Source organism: Accipiter gentilis, chromosome 22, assembly GCF_929443795.1.
Source record: "Accipiter gentilis chromosome 22, bAccGen1.1, whole genome shotgun sequence".
Taxonomy (NCBI): domain Eukaryota; kingdom Metazoa; phylum Chordata; class Aves; order Accipitriformes; family Accipitridae; genus Astur; species Astur gentilis.
In genome coordinates, this window is record NC_064901.1 from 3,663,909 (window position 1) to 3,685,193 (window position 21,285).

Below are 21,285 nucleotides of genomic sequence, written 5' to 3' on the forward strand. Positions count from 1 at the left end.
CCGAGTTTATAGTGAAATTTATTGTTCTGCTTCCTAATACAATAAGCTACAAGGTACATAATACAGTATAAAACGAGAACGGCCACAAAGCAAAAGTGATAAACATTCTGTGACAGTACAGTGGAGATAACGTCTGTCTAATCCTTCCACTTTATCCCACAAACAGCAGCTAAAACTACTGGCCCTCCCCCTCCCTCCCCTCCAAAAATATTAAAAAGTAAACTGTCTCTCTCACTTAGGAGCAGCGGGATTCGCTGGTTTTTTTGAGGGCACTGGTTATCTGCCAATATCTCAAGAAAATTGCTGAAACTAAAGTAACAAAGAAAAACTGTGAAAGTGGGAGTGACATGACCCATGCAAGATGCTCATGACACCTTGGTTCACTTCTCCTCAGAGCAAATGGCCTGTAAAGAAAGGAAAAGTTTGTTACATGAAGTGAAACAGCAATTAACATGGTCAGAATTAAGATACAGTAAGCAAATCTGAACTAGACAGGACTAGGCACACAGCTAAACTACACTTTTAATGAAAACGTAATCTTCCTGTTAATGAGTTTTGGGAGACTGATAGCTGACAATCCTTCTCCTTTTATTTTTAGATCCTGTACAGGAGGGTGCAGATTGACATGGGCACAGCTGACATCTATTACACAAGGTTCCAAATCAAACAATGTTGCCTGGGAGAACTCTAACAATGACATGAACTGCAACCTCAACTCTTAAAAAAACCTAAAAAACCATCAAGGCTATAAACATGTAGGAAGACTGAATACTTACCTTAAAGGCACAAAATTCCATTTAACCACTCTTTCATATATACTTGGTGCGGTTGAGGGCTCTCTCAGCAAGATGACCACTTTCATCTGTTATCTTCTCCCAATCTGTTTGTCCAACAACAAAACCAATGGCCCTTTTCCTGTCTGCATCTTTTTTTTCTTCTAGATCCGCCCACCGCACCTACGGAGAACATACTATCAGTAGGACAATCTCTTAAGAAATCCTGAGACAAGTCTAGGCTTTCCACTGCAGATAAGAGTACAAGAATTCTAATTTGTACTTTTTCATTCAAACAGGTAAAGATGGAAACTACATCAGTTACATTCTTTTTAATTGAATATCCCAGGTATTCCACAGAGTAGAAGAAAGGTATAGATGATTAGCCTTTTCCATTTCAATGCTGTAACTCTGAGAGCTGAAGTGCAATTACTATAATTATTTCTCTGTTCAAAGCAATGCTTTCTGCAGGAAGAATTATCAAAAGATTCATTTAGTGTCTTCATTTTCTGTACAACTTGTCTTTCAATTGCACAATGGAAACATATAGAAGACGACTGTGAAACTACAGAAAAAAAGCATTAACGAGTAACTCAGCAGCGAATGAGTGAAAATTTTCTTCTCTATCTTCTGTGGTACATTTCTCTTTAAATCTTTCCACTATTCCTTTACATTAAGTAACTTCTTCATGCATTTATCTCCCATCTTTACAGCTGCAGCCATCTCCTCTGTGGCTCTTCATGGTCATCATGCAGATCACTTGCATTCATCCTGTTCAAACATATACAGTCACTCCCTCACCCACAAACCCAGACACCAATGGGAGGGAGTGCAGGGAGGTGGGAGTGAGGGAGGTGATGATGAAGGGCTACAGTCCAGAACTCAGCTGGAACGCACCTTTGCAGGACAAGAAAAAACGGTAAGTGAAGGAGCTCTTCCTTGACATTCTAACTGATTAGTCCCATTCAGGCTGATTTGTTACTTGGGGACATAGCCTTATCACCTTTCTGCCAGCACCCCCCTATTCCACATTCTACCTGGATTTCCCCACACATTCCTGCTGATAAGCAATGTCTGCTTTCTTCCACCATCAATTCCTCTGCCAGTGCCTTAGTATCTCCACTTCTCTCATGCACACTGTCCAGTACTACCTATGTTTTCTATTTGATGTTATGGAACAAAACAAAGCCCAAACACCAACAGATAACTCAAATGACTTTTAGTGGTAAAAGCTGGTCTTTCTATGTAGGAAAAAAAGAGAAGTATTACCTCTTTCTATTTCCTCTCTTTCATCTTCCTCTATGACTTTTTGTCCTTTTTTTCCACAATGGTATTTGAAGATGTAGCATTTTGTGTTCAGAACAGAACTACATATAAAGTGGTTGAAGCCAACTTCTTATACACCATCTCCCAAACTTTATGCAAGGTATATGCAGGAGGTAAAGTCTACAAGACTTGATATAAAACCTACACAGCTGATACTTTCCTCAGCTGAACCTTTTTGAACATAGGAACAGTGTACTGTCTCTCTGCCTACTTATTACAAAACCTAACAAAAAAAAGCTTAATAAAATCATCATCTTGTCTTGGAATCTGCACTGTATATCGCACTATCTCATCACAAAACATAAAGCGTAAGAAAAGGACTCTACAGGTTGCTCTGAAACAAAGTGCTCTCCCCCAGCAAGAAATGGGACATGATTCCATTCTCAATCTCAAAAGCCATGCCATGCATAGTTAATCTTTACTATCTACAATTCCTCACTTCATTATAATGAATCTGTTTACCACTGGAAGACCCTACTCTCAAGAATATTCTCTTACAGAATCTACAGGAACAGTGAAATGAAAAGCGAGTCAGTGAAACTGCCATATTCATAGACACTGAATGATTTGATATGAAGTCTTTTTCACAGAGACCGTTAGATGGTTATATACAGACAGTAAGTCATCTGAAAATTTATTACCCTTTTCTTTCCCGGTTCAGAAGCACGTGTATCATAGTCATCTGGAAGCTGTAGATAATCTTCCATTCTGCTGGCAATTGCTTCCCAGTCACGTTTCCTTTTAGTGCCAGTCCGCAAACCATCCAGCTTGTCTGAGAACAAACACAGAGCCTCAGAGTTAAAGGAGAATTTTTTTCTATTATTCACACAAACAAGACGAGAGTGGAAAAATTTTCAAAAGAATGAGCAGCAGAACTTGTACATCCAGCTTGTCTTGACAGGTGGAACGATGAGAGTTGAAATAAACTAGAGAAGACTCAACACCATTTTCAAGTTTTATTGATCTTTCACATTAACTGTGTGGCAATAACACTCAGTCTTGTTATTTGTATGAGGGAGAAAAGCTTGCTCTTCTGAATGTTCACACTATATGGAGTCTGTCCTTACAGGTACAACATAGCCACCAATAGCTAGGAACCACAGATCCACCTTTCTGTATTTGAACACAATACTAAAGCTGTAGCATTTTCCCCAAATTTGGGGTGTAATACTGTGTCAAACATGGCATACATGCAGTATCAGGGAACAAGTGACGATCATATAATTTAACGCATCAAAGACAAGTTTTTGAGATACTGTTTCTGCTAAACAAAAAGCTCCTTGGCAACCCTGATCCCCCTCTTTCTTTTTCTCTCCCCACAAGGAAAACACACTCAAAAAAATCCTCCAGGACTGGAAAAAAATATCTCAGAATCTTTTGTTTCATGGTATAAGAGGTCAGTCATGAATATTTGAGCAGTACATTTGTCCAACAGTCATCATTTTCTTCTTTTTCTTATTGAACCAATAGGGCATGAGGAGAAACAATTCCGTTCCTAGGTACTAAAATTTTGTTCCTCTTGGACACTTATTTTCAGTGAAAAAACAACACCTTCTTGAAATTATGTGGCAAACTGCTTTTGGAAAGGAGATGAAGTATTCATTGTAAGATTACGAACAACAAAGCATGAAAATGAAAAACGGCTTTACAAGTCAAAGGAAATCCTAGTACTTCTGTTGATGTATGCTACCATTTTCTAAGCCAACAATTCAAGCATATGCAGAAGGAATACTAAGCTTGGCAGTTATATTCTGTACACCATTTCCAGTGATGTCAGTAACATTGTTTCAGAAGTCACTGATGTAATTAAATTCACCCACAAAAGGCCTCAGAAATCAACCAAATACCAGGCAGCATATTTTCTGGATAGCAGAAAAGGATGTTCAAAGGTATGTATTTAAAGAAGCTCAGTTCAGAGATGAGTTTTTTTTACTTAATATGGGAGAGAAAAGAGCAACAACGGAGATAATGTGAGGCAATGGTGATGTAGACATGCTAGTATAATTTAAATGCTATAAAATAATGAAGTAGTTTCTCCCTCATACAACTCTAAAATTTGTAAAGACTCCACCTTTGCCCCATTTCCCTGGAACAGATACAGAATTTCATCTAAGAAAACACTTTAATCCCCCTCTGCCTTTTAAAAAAGCCAACACTTAAGAAAACTGCAGAACATTTGTATCTGTTACATGATATCTTGTTACACGATTCAGTTAAGGTTCTTCTTTTGCTCTAAATTAAATCTGCCAAATTTGAAGCTCAATCTCCACAGAAAGACGGCACTCCCTCTAGAAGACAAAACGGATTTATACAATATTCCTCTGTTACTCCAGCACATAACATACTTGCACTATTCCTCAGTATTACTCTCAGCATAGATCATTTGTAGCACACGGGTTTCCAGAAAAAAAATAACATTGAAAAGGAGAGCAACAAATGCATTGAGGAGCATTTAGGAACATGAAGAACTAAAAATTCAGGATCTCTCTGTTGGCAAGTATCTGTACACAGACATATTCCTCTTGGAAGGCAACACGCTACGATGCAAGCTCGTCTCATTACCAACGTGGAAGAAAGACTTCAGTCTCCCACTCCCTGCTGCACACAGACCAATTGAAAACATTGCCGAGAAACGTGTGACCCTCAAACATCAATAGAGGAGTTCAGGAAGTGTTCAGAGTATGAGGTTCCCCTCTGTCCCTTTTTGTTACTGCTACACAGACTTTATTTTAAAATGTTATCTCCTTCCATGTTTGAAGTTGGATTGCCTTTCTGCTTCCATCCATACTATTGTGGTTCAAGGTACATGTGCCATGGAGTAGACATACTACAGAAATGTTGAAAGCCTACCACAAATTTCAGAATATTCTTTAAAAGAAAATGAGACGAGGTGTCATTTTGTAATAATGGTCTTCGTGAATATTTATGGCAGATGATTATTTAGTGTTAAACTATCAAACATCATTTTACCATTTCAATTTTAAAAACAATGAAGCAGCAGCATTTCTGAAAACCCACAGAACTCAAAAACTCACCTTTAGAATTTTGATAATAAAGCATCTGAAAGTAACTGACTTAATTAGCTCCTTCAAAACCTAAATGAATCAATCCACTAAATTTTCTTCTCTTATACAAAAGCCACAAAGTTTTATGTAAAACGTTATTTGCGTTCTAGAGCAAATTTTACAGCGGCATTAAAACTTCAGCTATGCCAGAGCACATTTCTCCTTTCCTGAAAGTCTGTAGAACTCACCACTAAGCCACACTTTGAAACAGAGTATTGCACTAAACACTTCAACTATAGTCAAATTTTAAACATGTGAGTCCATTTCTGTAAATTTAAATACAAGAACCCATGTGCACTATGCACCGAGACAGAGCAGTGATTAGACTTTAGAATAAAAATGTGGCTGTGCATGCAGAACACAAAGAAATTATATACCATACACATACCCAAGAGGAATGCATCACCCCTGCCAAAGCAAAACTGAACTAAAGCAAGAGCTCTGGGGTGTATGGTATGGTGATTGTCACAAGTCAATGTTGCAGCTAAAGAACTCAAACTTTTCAGAACTTTTCTGAGGCTTATTACAATCAGTAAGATCTTATTGTGCTTTCCCGTAACAACATCTACTCAGAAAGAAAACAAAAAAGCAAAAGAAGACTTACAGTGTTGGTTTTGGATTCTGCACTTATATCACTTTTGCAAATGTGTGCCCTCTGGGACTAATGCAATAAACGTAATAGGCAGGCCAGCTCCCAGGAAATAACTTAACTTTGGAATAACAAATGCATACCACAGTTTACATGCCTTTCAGGAAATAATTTTAACTGGTCATCTACAACAAAGTCTTACTGTGAATTAAATATAATAATTCTTACTCACAGACTGCAAGTGCTTATAACACATACCTTGAGCTGAAAGTTGTCTGCCCTTGCAGAGCAATTTTTCAACGCAGCAGCATTCATTACATAGGAATGCCTGGCTTTTTAAAAATGTATGTTCTGTCAGAATTTACTTTTAATATATAGTTCTATATATTTATAAAAATGAATCTAGAGGGTAGTTATAAAAGTAAAATTGTGAATACAGATTTAATAGAAAGACCTTCTCAGCACCTGTATCTGTGTCTTGCAGCATGCTAACATCCAGTTTGTTAATGGAGTTTGTTTGTTAAAGGATTATTGCAACAGCCTTGCAAGTAACTTACTTTAGCACAAAATTGACTCTGCTGCTTTCTCCCCGTTTTACATTTAAGTGGAGACCATATAAAAATCCTGCATTTTATATTATGGAGTTTTCATACGGAAAGAAATGCAACACAGTTCTTTGTTTCTGTTTGTTAGAAGTATTTGATCATGAGAGAGGTAAATTTTGAAAGCTATCTGTAAATTTCTGTTGCACAGTCTCCACATTGCTAGAAACTACACATAAAGCTTAAATATTCTTAGAACACACCCTTGGACTCCTGTTATATTTCTAAAACGCACAGGATGACTTATGGTTCACCATATGCAGTGCAACACGTCTGTTCTTACTACTCGGTATTTAGAGAAGTCTATGGTATTTGGAATACAACACAATGTATCAGAGCATTCTTCAACAATGCAGTTTTCCAGTACCATGATTTCATATGCTATTGGGAAAAAATCATTATAAACTTAAGAAATAATCTTAAGATATTAAACAAATCAACTCTTACAACAAACATGCAGAGCAATCCTGAATTAATTCTAACTGCCTAGCTCTTTGATATGCCAGAATCATTGAGTACAAGGCTCCTCCGGTTGTACTGCAGGTGCTACAACGTCAATATATTCCACAAATATTTAAGTTACTTAAAAGAGCAGAGCAGCAGAAGAGATGATGCAGCTAAGCAGTTAACAGCAAAAGATGAAAGGCTGCTTTATGTAAGTCAGAATTTCTAATGCTGTTTCTATGGTGCAATTGTGATTTTGGTTATTGGAAAGTAATGATACACAGGGCTGTACCACCCATGCAGAAGCAAACCTCAAAATGTTAAGACATGCTGCATCCCATGTAGATATTTGTTACTTCTCATAGATGTGACAGAAAATAGCAGTTTTATGCAGACTGCATTGATAAAATCTTCACTTAAAACCATTACTGTTCAGTAAAAAAACCCCACAAAACTGATCATAACGACTAGGAACATCTTTCCACATGTACGCCTTCCACCATAGCTGTGGTGCATACCTTTCAGCCTGAAAGTTGCTTTTGACTTTGACAGAGTCCTAATATTAGCACTTAATGTCTAACACAACCAGCAGCATCAACCAGAACAAAAAGCGCAACAAAAATATTGTCCTTGTGCTCCTGGAAAGTCCATTTGTATCCTACTAAGAAAAATTCTAGTATTCTCCTGGACTTGAAAAGCATAATGAACTTTAACTTTTCAACACCTTAGTTGTTGAAAAGATACACCAAAGCCTAAACATTCAGAACCAACTTCAAAGCAAGGCACTACTTTGTCCTCACACATGTTAATTTTAGAGAACAAGAAACATCTTTGATACAGTTAGCTACTAGGCTCATCTCCACGAAAGTAAGAAGCTATTGACGACATTTAGGCTTGAAAAAAAGGTATGCAGTATGAACAATAATGCAGTGCAATGTAAATTGACTCTTTGCTTTTTATAATATGGAAGAGATGAATAAAGAATAGACATACTGCTTTTTTAAAAATTTTAAGACGAAGTACTTTCCTTGAACAGATGAAAGAACAATTAATGAGAATATAAAACAGTGATGGTTATAAAATCGTAACTCCCTTGCCTCTTGCAGAAGACAAATTCCTTTTCTGTATAGATGCTTTTGCAGTTTCAGACACATGTATGAGATCAATACATTTATTTGTCTTTGGTAAGGAGGCACAGTAAAAATGAAAATTCACGTTTTGCAAACATCATCAGATACCAACTATAAGAAACAGGAAAAAATAAATACCCACCTAGCTTTGCCTCAGAAGTGTCCATCTCCCATTTGCTTTTCGGAATGTAACCCTAAATCATACACAGAGAGAAGCTCGCAGGATTAGAGAGAGACACACATGCATATCACTTTTGAACTGGAAACAGCATTATAATGGGAGCTTAAGGTATTTCTTTTTGTAAGGCACAATTCTTGTTATCAGATGAAGGAAACAAATTACTCAGTATTTCAGAACTTCTGCATCCACTTCCCATTCAGTGATTTTAGCAACCCTTGCAAATCATTGCAAGAGTGCTGCCCTCTGCAAACACAGAACTCCAGAATGAGTCTAACAGACAGCAATGGCGCTGTGTACACAGTTACTATATTATCGCAGGTGGCAAAGTTATTGCAACACAACTTATCAGGCATAAAGAATATTCAAAGCTTTACAAATACAAATGAAAAAGTTACCATAGTCATAAGCTTTTAAGAATATATTCCCAGATTTACTACACACAAACTTCACTTAATAATCCTTTCAAAGGGACATACTAAATTCTTGTACGAGTAGTTAGTCCACAACTAAACAACGGGGGTTTTTTTAAATGAAAGTATCTGCTGAATCACTAAGATTTAAGTATTATTTTTCATTTTAAAATAACCCTCTTAGTTCAATGATTCTCTTAAAACACTGTTTCCCTACAAATAATGTCATCATATGTTTTACATGTAATGATCTTTAGCCAGTTTATTCCTTGTAAATGAGCATAATGGTATTAAATTTGGCAAAAAGGTATTTATTTTTAGATATCTTCTTGTTATCTTTTCATTTTATACTCTTGGACAAGTAAATCCTTACTAAGCAAACCCTTGTAACTCCTTTCAGCTGTTCACATTTGGTGTAAAACTACTTATGTTTCTCTGCAATCACATAAAAAGCCCTATGTAGTGAAATGGAACCCCTGTGAGAATTTCATTATTTTAAGAATTATTTTTAATAGAGAGGGAAAAGAACTACTCTAAAAGATTTCAACAAGAAAACAAACAATCCACAGACCAGTTTTATTACACTAACTTCTTTCCTGCTCTATTTATAGGTTGCCCCCACTGTGGTAAACATACACGTGTATTTGTTAATGCTAAGGGTTACTAAATCAGAGTGCACTATTCCAGAGAGCTACACTGCTTTTGATTATGTTCAGCATTGCTCTTCCAAAATCCTTGAAAGACCTTTTTTTTATCAAGCATATATCAATGACTTGAGATTATCAGATCTCTGTATTTTATTCTTTTTAATCAAGTCTGTAATTAATACAAACTAAGACATTTGTGCTACAATAGTTCCTTGTAACAAAAAACCAAACTTCATGTATATATGTATATTTATACTTTTAAACCAAGTTGCACATTAAAATTTGCTCAGAAAGTTTACACCACAGCTAGAAGCCTGTATTGAACAAAGTGATGTGTGATACACTGGTGAGAACACTAAGTTAAATGCATCAGTAATTCATACCATCAAGCACAGAAAAGCAAGAATTGTCTGAATGCTACAAACAACCCTATGGGAGTTGATAATAGCAACAAAAGAGTGACTTTGATGGTGTGAAATGGCCTACTGTGTGCTGGATCTGTACAATATCCCAGTCCTCAGAGAGGATAAGAAAAGACTCAGACTTCATCCTTTGGTACAAGACAGTTGGATATTTCAAGGACATCTGCCAGATGGCAGGAGCTTCAGACCTCTCTTTTTCCACAGCATTAAATGCAGCAAAATGAATGGAAGAACCCTTACCAACTGCTCTCAAGAAGGTAACAGATACCAAATACAGCGTACTGTTTTACCTTTCTGTCTGACATACCTCTCTGAGATTAGCCATGTGACTGAATAGCAGAGATTATATACAGCAGATAATTCTTTACTATTTTTCACCTCTTGTGAATCTGAATAGGAAACATCCTTGTATGTAGATTACTAGTAGTTATTAATAATTTGCATAGTTTTCACCACCAAGCTTTCTCCTTGTCTCAAAGTCCTATTGTTATATGTGCTGTACATTAGGACACTCCCCAGAGCCCATAAACACACACATACACACACACATTTATGCACAGATGTCTCAAAAGCTAAAGACAACTTTCTTTTCTAGATATAGCTCATTTCCAAGAAATGAGAATAGCAGCCATATTCTTGTAAACATGGATGCATCTTTGAAATGTTCTAACCACACTTTATGCAGTTTCATACTCTGTGCCAAAGAAAAATTTAGTAAAGAGAATGAGTCATGTTGCAAAAAACAGATGTTTATTAAAATCCACTCTTCCTAAGCTTTTTTATTATTATTCTGTATTTCAACTGCTTTCTAAACTGCCACTCCTGAAGAATAGTAAATTTCCATCAAGAAAAAGGACTTTGCTCATCTCAGACATTTTTGGTTACTCCCTGTTTATTGGAGTTAACTGCTTGGTTGTGGGAACCAGGGTTTGACACATTCAACTCATCAAGCACTGACCAGTTGCAGCTCCAACACATACCAAGAAGTTACATTAGGAAGCCTTCTGTAGCCTTTTACATACATACCTAAAAACGCCAGCCCTCAGGGCAATTCTCTAACCTTCATTTATCCAAGAGACCTAATCCCTTATCTTGGAAATATTTCCTGACAAACAAAGTCAGCAAGCCTTGGCAGAGAAAGCATTCTTCTTCATTAACTGTTGTCACATACTGTGAGAGTCGAGAAGAGTTCTTTAGACACGTGAAAGGAAATAAGCTAAATTAACCTTTGCCCATTCTTCCCATCTCTCCACTTAATGTAATTCTTGGATAATCTGGAAGACAGTGCTACAGTGTACTGCAATTTATAAATGTCTGTAAGAGGCATGTTGCCACGCTCCACTGATAATGCTGTTTGTGGCATATACTCACAGATTCTTAAAAAACCATCAGTTAGGAATAATATGATTTAACATTAAAGTTCTCCTAGAAATGTTTAAGGAACAAACGACTAGAAATGTGTATTAAGATTGCACTGCTAAGAATGGCAATGTATTGGCATTTATAAGACTGAGATTCTCCCTCAGACACATTAACAAACATTTTGTTAGAGATGGCTGATGTGTCTCCTACCAGTTCACTTTCCTCCTCCTCTGCTGTATCCTTCTTGACTTCTTCTTTCTGGTCTTCAATATTTGCATCAAAATCCTCCATCTCCACCTGTTCCAAAGTACAAGCACAGACTTACAAGGCACTGCTTGACTTCTAAAGTATTATCTTTTTAGCAGAGTAAGTAGAAGATTCCAAGTTCAAATAGAAAAGGAAAGAAAGGATTTATCTTGGAAAGTATGATGATGCAATACATGTGAATACTGGCTCCATTTTGGCTTCCTTTAGAAGAAGGTTCCCTTCTAGCTACAGAGTGATAAACTGTGTGGGAAAGTAGCAATCATTTATTCTCTTCCTTTACATGCATTATTTGTGCTACCAGTATCTGTAACAGTAAGATACTTCTCTTGCTTCCCACACAATCACATTTCAAAACTTGAAATCTCAGAAAAAGATCTTAAACTTGCCATTTACAGATCACTGGAACAGTGCGCTCTGCACAGAACATCTCTACCAAGCTTTTATCTTTTATATATTTAGTAATCACAGTGAAGAATAACCAGAGGTTAACATAATAAAGAAAATGAATGCTTTAAAACATACATCTAATCCTGCCTATCTAATGGATTACTTTCTGGGGTCCACATGTTTAATGGGGATTCAGGCACATACTGTGGAATACCTAAAACTCTCCAAGTATGTACAGTTCTTCATACCATTGGTAAAACCTCAGTACACACAGAATAAATCCCAAATTTGCCCTTCTCGGAGTCTACTTGAGAGCTGAGCCTTTTGCTGTGCTCTTAAAAGATTAATATTTTCCAATACAAAGAATATGGAGATTCAAAAATAACCTGCTGACCTCATGACAAACTGGAAAGAGTAAACTCTCTTCCTACTTCAGCAGTTCACCATTCATATGGCCATGGCAAGAGCTGTTCTGACAGCAACATGCAGCTACATTCACAATGACCATATGATTAACATACTAATTTATTCCCAGAGCTCTGAAACATCTGCCAAAGAAGAATGCAACAATACAGAAAGCTGACACACCAAAGATGCACATCATGGTAAACTGCAAATGGAATAAAAAGGTAGCATACTTCTACAGCAAGCGTATTGCTGTAGACTGCTGTGTTTTATTTATTTCTTCATTCTCTGCTACATTTCTGTATTTCTCAAAGCAGGGACTGAGAGGAGTTAAAATCTGGCATTTTACTTATTTATTTTATTAAACTACTTCCCCAAATTATGATCCAATTAATCCAGTAACCTGAAAGAGTGCCGAGTTTCACCTGAGAGAGCAAAGATCCTATTTAATTGGTACTCAACAGTTGCTAAGAGCAAAGTAGCTTCAACTCTTGCTCAAAGATGCATAAGTTTGGGCTCCAAAAAGGTGATAAAAAGCAACATGTATGTTCATGTTTGGGTAATTGATAAGAAAAATGGAATACATTTGTCTGACAGTGATTCTGGCTTTCTACAGTGCCAAGTATACCTGCCCTGTTATGACTATACTTTTCTCTGCTTCGTATTTTCAGTATAGTCACATCTACATAATTTGTGATTTTAACAAGCACAGAGATTCTCACCTCTTCGATAGCAGCATCCTGCAACAGAGAGCGAATGTCCAGGCGCATCATATGACGTGGTGCTGCCTCCCAGTGATCAGACATCTAACAAAAAACAAACAAAAATGAAGCACCTCTGAAAATGTAAAAGATTCCATGGAAAATTGGGTTTCTGATCATGAACAAGATGTATCTGTACTTAATAAAAGTAATTTCAAGCAATCCCATGAAACAACTACAAGCTCTTCTTAAAAGAAAAGTGTAATCATTATGTAGTCTAAAAGAGGTCAATAGTTTTCCAACAACAGCTGGCCTGAAAGCACAATGGAACTTATCATTAATCCTATGACTCCAGATGTATACAGTTACCCTGCTGATTTCCTTTAGCTTGCGTCCATGAATATTCCTCTTGGAACATGTTTGGTTATCTGCACTCATTTCAGCTAAGTACACCTAGAAAGAGAAAGACAATATTAAATATTGTAAATCAACTTTTAGAGCTCTTTTTCTACCTGGTGATACACTCTGCAGTTGTACATTCTAAGAAAGGTAAATTTATAACTGTAGCATTCTTCCCGAACGTGGGAGGGACTTTGTATTCAGAAGTTTAGAAATACCAGCATATGGGTGCTAGCAAGTTCAAATGCTTTTTAGGCTCCATTACCTCAAAACCCTTGGTTTTTGCAGCACTCCAAAACTGTTCAAAATGTCGCACTCTATCATTGATAGCATCAAGGATAATGAAGGGGAAGAAGCCATCATCCAAGGTCTTTTTGAAAGTTTTAAACATGCTGGTACGATAGGTCTCTTCCATATCAGCTTCATATTCATACTCCATCACCTTTATCAAGGACAAAAGCATTTAAGAAAGAGGACACCTATTAAATTGCTGATGTTCAACTGCTGAATGCTATGACCACAGAGTACAATAGTATGAGAAAAACATCTTCCAGGTCAACTTTTAAGAATTTGCCCATTCTGCCCTTAAGTTACATTGACTTGTTTTGAAAAACAGCCCACAGACCTTTGCACTCTTCCAAAGTCACAGACTGAAATCTGATAGCCACTGTTGTCCAGAATGTCTTGTTTCTTTGTCAAGATAAACAACTGAATTAAAAGTACCTTCTTTTTCACTTTTTTCCCTGTATCTGGGTCTCTTTCTTCTTTTTCCACTTCAGTGATAAAATAGTCATCCAGGCTGAGCACTCTTGGTGCAGGTCCTCCACACTCTACTTCCTTATCCTGGGAAGAAAGCAAAAAGAAAACATATACTCTTGCTGTAAAAATTCCATTCTGCTACAGAAGATCTTCAAAACACTTCTGGCAGTCACAGCAGTACCCTGTTCTATATTCAAAACAAGAAGAGAACAGTATCCCTCATGCTTGCTAATAGCAGAGAGGATTTACATGCCATATGAAGACATGGAACATGAAATAACAACAGGCTGAAATTCCAGAAAAACAGAAAGAAAACAGCAGAGGAAGCACACATAAAAGACAAACAGCACTACACAGGGAGCAGTTGTTTACATACCCTGATGAGTTTTGCTACATGTGTCTTTCCACTGCCGGGCAACCCTCTCATTATGATTACAATCTGAAACAAATATGTAAGAAGACAGGATACTGTACTACATTTAACAGAATATCTTTTGCAAAATTTTTCTTCTAGAAAATTATGTGCTCTGGGCTCACGCTTTTGCATACCATCAAGCAAAGCCAGTACCATCCTTTACTGCCTATTTTACAAACCAGGTTGTGAGGAATGGTAGTAGTTCCACAGAATAAAAGCATATGATGTTAATCATCTCAGCAGCTTATACTGCATAAAATGTTACAGATCTGGTTCAGTACAATTAACTGAATTAAACTTGTCTAATTGTTTTATAGCCTGTATCTTGTTCATTCTTATTTTATATGGTGCATTGCCAAATCTCTGACTCTGTGTAAAGCCAAGTCTCTCCTCTGATACATCGAAAACCCAAGTGAAGATCTCAGAAGTGTCTAAAATACATTAACATTACCCACTAATAGGAATTTAATCTTGGCATTCCCAGGAAGTTTACATCTCCTGTGGACTCCTAATAGCTATACTACAACATTCCAGGCATGTGCAAAGAAACCAAGAGAAATTTCCAGAGCTTCCTCAAATGTAGGCTTGTTCCCAACATACTACACTCATGAGCATTTTATCTGAATACAGACCTCATAGAAACTGATTGTTGCTTTCAGAATGCATACTCACCCTCTCTGGCCTGCTATCCCGTCCTGGTGGCTTCAAAATATCATCTACATTTTTAGATTCTGGTTTCCTTTCCACTCGTGGAGCAGGTGGTGGCTGACGGGGCATTGACGGAGCAGAAATAGGAATCCTTTCCTCAGGGTAATTTCTACGATCACCTTCAAATTCCAGTGTTTGGACAGAAGAATTTTCTTAGTTCAGTAAAATAAAAAAATTAAGATGTTCATACTCAGCTGAGCTGATTTAAACAGACCTACATTATTTTACAATAAATTCACAGATTTGTCCCCCAAATAATTCAAATTTCTAATCTTAAGCCTATTGCAACCAAAGATATTTTTTAGCAGAGTATGTAACTGTTGCGTTCCTCATCTCATCACCACTGAGAAACAAAACTACATGACACCACCCAAATAAATTTTCCTGAATTATATATTCTGAACAAAGAAATACTGCAAATCAATTAATCTTCACCTCTGCAAGGCTGTATTTCTTGTAATATTCTATCATGGCTTCAAGATTGAGAAACTGTACCTCCAAACATGGAAGGCCCATGATCATATGCTGGGCGATCTGTCTTTCGTTCATATGGTGGTCTTTCAAAACCACCCCGCCTGGAAGAGGGATGGTCCTTCTTGTCACGGTAAGACTGAGTCCTTGAAGGTGTAGTAGGAAGAACCCTGTGAAAAGAGTATGTTGCATATTTCTAGAATTTCTACTATGGATTCCAGAGAGAAATAAACACACACCTCACAGGCAAAATGGACAGCCTAATACTCGATACAGCCTGAATTGCATTGATTTCAATAGTCTTCTAAAACCACGTACCTATCATCTCGGGGATGCCGCTCTTTTTCAAATCTCTCTCGTTCATAGTCCACAGAACCACGGTCTCTGTGCAATTCCCGCTCTCTCTTGAAATCCCGATGATCTGTGTTGGAATTACCCTGACGCTCAAAATAAGGCTCACGATCTCTTTCTCTGTTGTAACGACCAGGGTGCTCTGAAAGGAGAAACCCATGGAAATCCAAACCACTAAAAGATACTCTGAATTTTTTATTATTTTTGAAGAAAAAGCAACAAACAAGAGTACAAGAAAAGTATACAGAAACATATGAGGTGAGGGCTAGAATGGATTTAATCAGCCACTGAATCTCTTTTCCAAACTGTAACAGACAACCGTACCATGCAATCCTACTTAAAGCTAGAAAACTGAATTTTTAAAGTGGCTAGGTCATTGACTGCATTACTCCTCTTGACAATATAAACTGTTATTCTTATGGGCCTCTGAAGAAAATAATGTGGTTGTAGCTTAAACAAGAGTTACTTAGTTTAAAATACACTTTTAGTGCCTTAAAACTTTTCTTAAGAACTAACTAACTGTCTGAAGGCTAGCCAAGCGCCCCTACCTTTTTGAAATGTTTGCCTCTCTGGTAGAGGTTCTGGACGCAAGGTTACCCTCTCCCCATATGGAATCTGTTCCACTTTACTGGTAGTTATATCTGGTTAAAAATAATAAAAAAATAATTAAGGTCTTAAAACAGCCTTCCTCCATTTCCTTTCCTCTATCATGAAAAGCAATCAGTCAATGGCATTAAAAGTGTCTGGAATAACTTACCAAATTTCTTGTAATGGATAATGCAAAAAGAGATATACATAAATATGTAACACCATAGTTTTTGAAGTCTGAAGCTTTAGTGTGTGTGTGTAAGTACGCATACCACTTTATCTTAAGAATGGGAATTCTGCCTTTTCAGATGAGTTCAAGTAGCATGCACAGTCAGAAGATTATAAACGCTAAAATGCTCTGAAAGTTTCAATAACTCGAAGAACTACTGTAATGTCAAGACTATTAACTGAAATGCTCACTTTAGATTCACAACAGTGAAAATTTTTCTAACAGGTTTTAGTAAAACATCTACTTAATGGAATTGATATGGCTTCAATTCATGTTATGGCACCTTAGAGAGAGAAAAAAATGCTCTTTAAGTGACAATGCACAATTTAAGAACTTCTTTACAACATGATTTCACTGTTAAAAACTAAGAATGAGGGAAATTAATTCTATTAAAAAACTAGTGTTGAATTTTAGCTTTGATAAGCTCAATACTAAATGTCAGAGCCCATCGCTGTTTATGTATTAAATAACCGTTTAGGGTGCACACCCTTCAGACCTAGGACTTTGTCTCTCCCTCCCTATCTAGAGGCTACTTCACACCCATTAAGCAGTATATAAATAATGCAAACACCAGTCACATTCTGTTTTAAGTTAGTAAGTCACACCTAAGAACTGTAACAATCCAAAGTACATTCTAGCACAGTTATTTCCATACTCAGCCACAAAGGGATTAAGGGAAGTATCAATATCAATCTAAACATATCACATTAACGTGATCACATCAGTTGGTGTTTATTGGAAGCAGACATGGCTATACACCATTCAGTTCACACAAAATAGCTCATAATCACAGCACTGAAGAAAACATTAAACTCAAGGTTGGAGGTTACAGACTCCTTAAAACTGAATTGCTTAGCATTAGATTGCAATGTAAGCAGCCTACAGGTCAGCTGCAGAACATCTACGGCATGCTTTGCATGGCACACTCCTTTAGAAAGAAGCTAGGAGGACTAATTAGCTCTCCGTTACAGATCAAAAAAATACACTGTAGTACCCACCTCGTCCGTGGCCATAATCCACAGTTTGCTGAATTACAGGTGCTTTAGGAACCGGAGGAATAACTGGAGGAAGGGACACTGGTACAGCTGACGGAACAGAGGTGTGAACGGCAGGTACTTTCACAGGCGAGGAGACGGTTGGAGGCATCATTGACTCCTGTTTACACAACTCGTACTCCATATTTGCTCCTTTATCCTCATTTGTGTCCCAGAGTCCATGGAAAGAATCCTCATCCCAGCGTTCCTGTTCCACAGTAGAAGGTGATGGTTTTAAAGACTGACCATGACTTGGGGTTGTAGTTGGAGTAGAAACTGGAGCATGTGGCCTTGTCATAGGTGTAGCAGGCCTTGTCAGTGGGGCACTTGGTCTTGTCACAGGGGTGGGCTGTCTGAACAACACGGGAGGCTTTATAATAACAGCAGGAGAAGCTTTAATAGCTTGGGCTTCTACTGGTGCCTCTGAAGATAGCTGAGAAGAGACCTAGATGCAGAAAGCACTTTTAATGTAGATCTGTAAACTAACCTTCTCTTATCCTCTGTAAGTCAGTAAGCACAATGGCAATCGGTAATCAAATCATAAGCATTTTCTAGTACCTCCATCAAGATGCTACAGGTAGGAGGACAATATTTCAAGAACCGGTGGCCTGAATTAATTTGGTGTTTGTCTTCACATAGGTGAAGAATTAAATACTATTTATTTTCTGCTTCAAAATAACCTTACCAATTTAAGCTCCAGTAGGCCTATCTCAGTTCAAAAGTGTCTATGGTTTTATTCCCGAACACTCCTGCTGTCTGCAAAGATTCCTGCTGTCTGTGAGGAGGCTGAAAAAGTCTGAAAGTAGGGCAGCTTGGTGAGGCACAAAAGGATTGATAAGGCCAGCTTCTTTCTGGAAGTCACTGGAAAAATTCCCAGAAAGCAGAAACACCTGGAAACCCCATAATGAAATCAACATGAGATAAACATAAGAAATGGGGAGGTCTTGCCCAGTGGAAAAACAGAACCCCCTTCATGAACCAAACACCCCTAAGGAACCTTAAGTGCTGTGTCTCAAGAGTATTTTCAGCATCACACCAGATGCCAAGTTACAGGCAGCCTTATTAGCAACACGCAACAAAACTTGCAGAATGGTTGTAGATACAGAGCTGAACTTTGTAATAGCAGTTCAAAGTCACAGCAGAAATCTGAAGGCAGGAATCCCAAGAAAGACAAGAGTTGTTTGAATACCTCTAGGCAGAGGGGTGTAGTCTGAGATACTTTGTATCAAAGTTGAGTAAAGTCACTTCCTAAAGGCATCAACATACCTGCAGCTCTTGGTGGCAAAACTGTTCCATTATTTTACTTTATAGACACTGTAAACAAGGAAGAGGTCACCTAGGCAAAAAGAAAACTTGAAGTGCCTTATTCACTGCATAACACTTCTCTGGAGGGAGGGACAAACAAAGCTTGGCCTGGCTAAATGTCAGACCCAGAGGTCATTAGTGCTAAATTTATTGGTACCAGTAACTTTTGGGTTAAAATGTGATGAAGACTAAAGACTGTGCATCGACTCAGGTATCTCCTCCAACATACATTTAACTGAATTGTTTATTCATTCTAGGAAGGATTAACCTGAGTTAACATGACTGCAGAAGTTCAGTTGGTTTCTGACTGGGTACAAATTATAAAAAAAACAAATATAAGCAGCTCAGAATTGTTTCCAGAACCAACCAGGAGATTAAGCAGCAGAGGAATGACTTGCATCATAACAGGAGATGAAGTCATGGAGGTGCACAAATGTGAGCTACCATATACTTTATGATATTCCAGAGGGTAATGAGAATTCCCAATAAAGACAGCAAACACAAAACTAATGCCCACTCTACACTGAAATATCTCAGTTTCTGATGGACCTATCCTCAAATTTCTCTAACTTCAAAGAGGAGAGAGCTCTTAAAGTAGGAAAAGCAGAGCAAGATGTCAGAACTTAGGCAAGGAACAGGAGCCTTATGCCCCTGTTTTGGAAGAGCTCACCTATTCTTGCACATCATCCCACAGCAATGTACGCTGTTGATCCTCATGCACTACTGTCCCTAATGGGTCATGCTCAGAAAACATGGTGGACTGAATGAGTAGAAAAGGCTTTGAAAAATCTCAAGAAACTAAGAAGTTGCTTTGCCTCAACAGAGAATTGATGAGGTTGTTAAGGGCTGCTGGGGAGGCATTCCACAGAGAAGTTTGACCATCAGAGTGTAGAACTGATCTGACATACACATTAATAGTAATTACTACCAGCATATTACTAAGTTAATACAAGATGAATTTACCTGAAAGGCACCCGGCCTTGTGCTTGTGTTCTGTGATCTCGGAGAGTCCTGTGTGGAAATGTCAGGTTTAAACTCTTTCAACTTCTGTAGCTGTTCCTTTTGCTCTCTGCACATGAATCACAAGAAAGTGTTATCAGTCTGTAGCTTATATGAAAAATTAAAAGGAATCAATACTCACAGTGAAAACCACGTATTACACTAACATCAGGGGCTGAGTCCAAAGAAAAGGACACAGCAGGCTTTATAGAGTCAATGCTGTGATTCAGAAATCCGTTTCACATCCACCTAACCATGGAGGTATTTAGTGCACTAGCTCTATCCTTTTTTGATCACAAGTTTCCCCTGAGACATGCAGTTATGCTTTTGTGCTTAGCCAGAGCTACTCCACTTTGACAGTAAAGAGCAAAGCTGGATTTTTAGCTTCTGCCAACACCTTCTGCAAACAAGAAGTCCATTGGAAATGAGTGCATAAGTGCTCTGGTTCACATGCTAACAGGATTAAGGCCAAAGCACAACAGAGATTCCAATACTTAAAAACCAAACGATGATTTTAACTTTTGTTTCCTTGTTTTATGTATCAAAATGCTATTTAATATACAACCAGTACATAAGCTATGGAGCAGAGACCAGGACCAGCAGTGAATACTACAACCACTGGATTACAAAGTTCTATTGAATATGATTTCCTTTCCTTTCAGTTTTTGTTAGCATTTTTTTAACTAGTTTTTTTTATTGCTAATAACTCTTTGTTCATATTAATTGTGCGTATTAAAGTAGTTCTCAAAGAAAAACTAAGAATGGGATTCCTCTGTACTAGACGCAACAGAGACCATCCTGACTGGCAATGCATCTGTCCAGTGTCCAGCACAAGGGGAACATGACTTACAGGAAGGGATCCCAATTGCTGCATTAGTACAAAGAATAAACTGAGCAATTGCTAGCACTTATGTCTTCTTTACACCTGGCTTAGGAGAAATATACCAGATGACAAATATAGAACAGCATGCAGCTCAGAATATGCTGTTTTATACACAATAAAAGCAAAGCCAGATGAAGGCTTTACCTTTGAGATGAAAGCAGTTATGTACCACACTACTGGTATAACTCTTTGTTCAAAGAAAGGAAAAAAAAAATCATAAGCATTCTCCCTTAAAGTTGTTCCTACTGTTCAGACTGGGGTCATCTGCATATAAGAACCTGATGAGAAGTACCAGTGTAACTAATTTTAAGATTACCCCCATATTCAATTAAAAAGCAGTATCAGCAGTATCATGTTTATATTTCCCCTTTCTACTGGATTAGAAAGAGGTATATGTATCTACTTTCTAACAAAAAACATTTTAGTTCCTATG

At 37.5% G+C, this 21,285-nt stretch overlaps 1 protein-coding gene across 11 annotated transcripts in view; it reads right to left on the reverse strand.

Annotated features, from left to right (window-relative positions):
- The window catches only part of YLPM1 (YLP motif containing 1), a 38,723-nt gene continuing 17,438 nt past the window's right edge, over positions 1-21,285 (reverse strand). For 3 of the 11 annotated variants that reach the window (XM_049825208.1, XM_049825209.1, XM_049825206.1), the window contains 16 exons: positions 19,934-20,039; positions 17,630-18,110; positions 16,363-16,455; positions 15,782-15,956; positions 15,488-15,633; positions 14,957-15,144; positions 14,246-14,308; positions 13,834-13,953; positions 13,376-13,552; positions 13,081-13,164; positions 12,733-12,816; positions 11,162-11,248; positions 8,072-8,123; positions 2,741-2,871; positions 777-956; positions 1-404 (listed from right to left, as the gene is read on the reverse strand). In XM_049825208.1, the coding sequence (XP_049681165.1) occupies positions 810-956; positions 2,741-2,871; positions 8,072-8,123; positions 11,162-11,248; positions 12,733-12,816; positions 13,081-13,164; positions 13,376-13,552; positions 13,834-13,953; positions 14,246-14,308; positions 14,957-15,144; positions 15,488-15,633; positions 15,782-15,956; positions 16,363-16,455; positions 17,630-18,110; positions 19,934-20,039 (2,134 nt within the window). In that variant the 3' untranslated portion in view covers positions 1-404; positions 777-809. The other 8 variants (XM_049825215.1, XM_049825207.1, XM_049825210.1 and 5 more) reach the window with 8 other exon arrangements.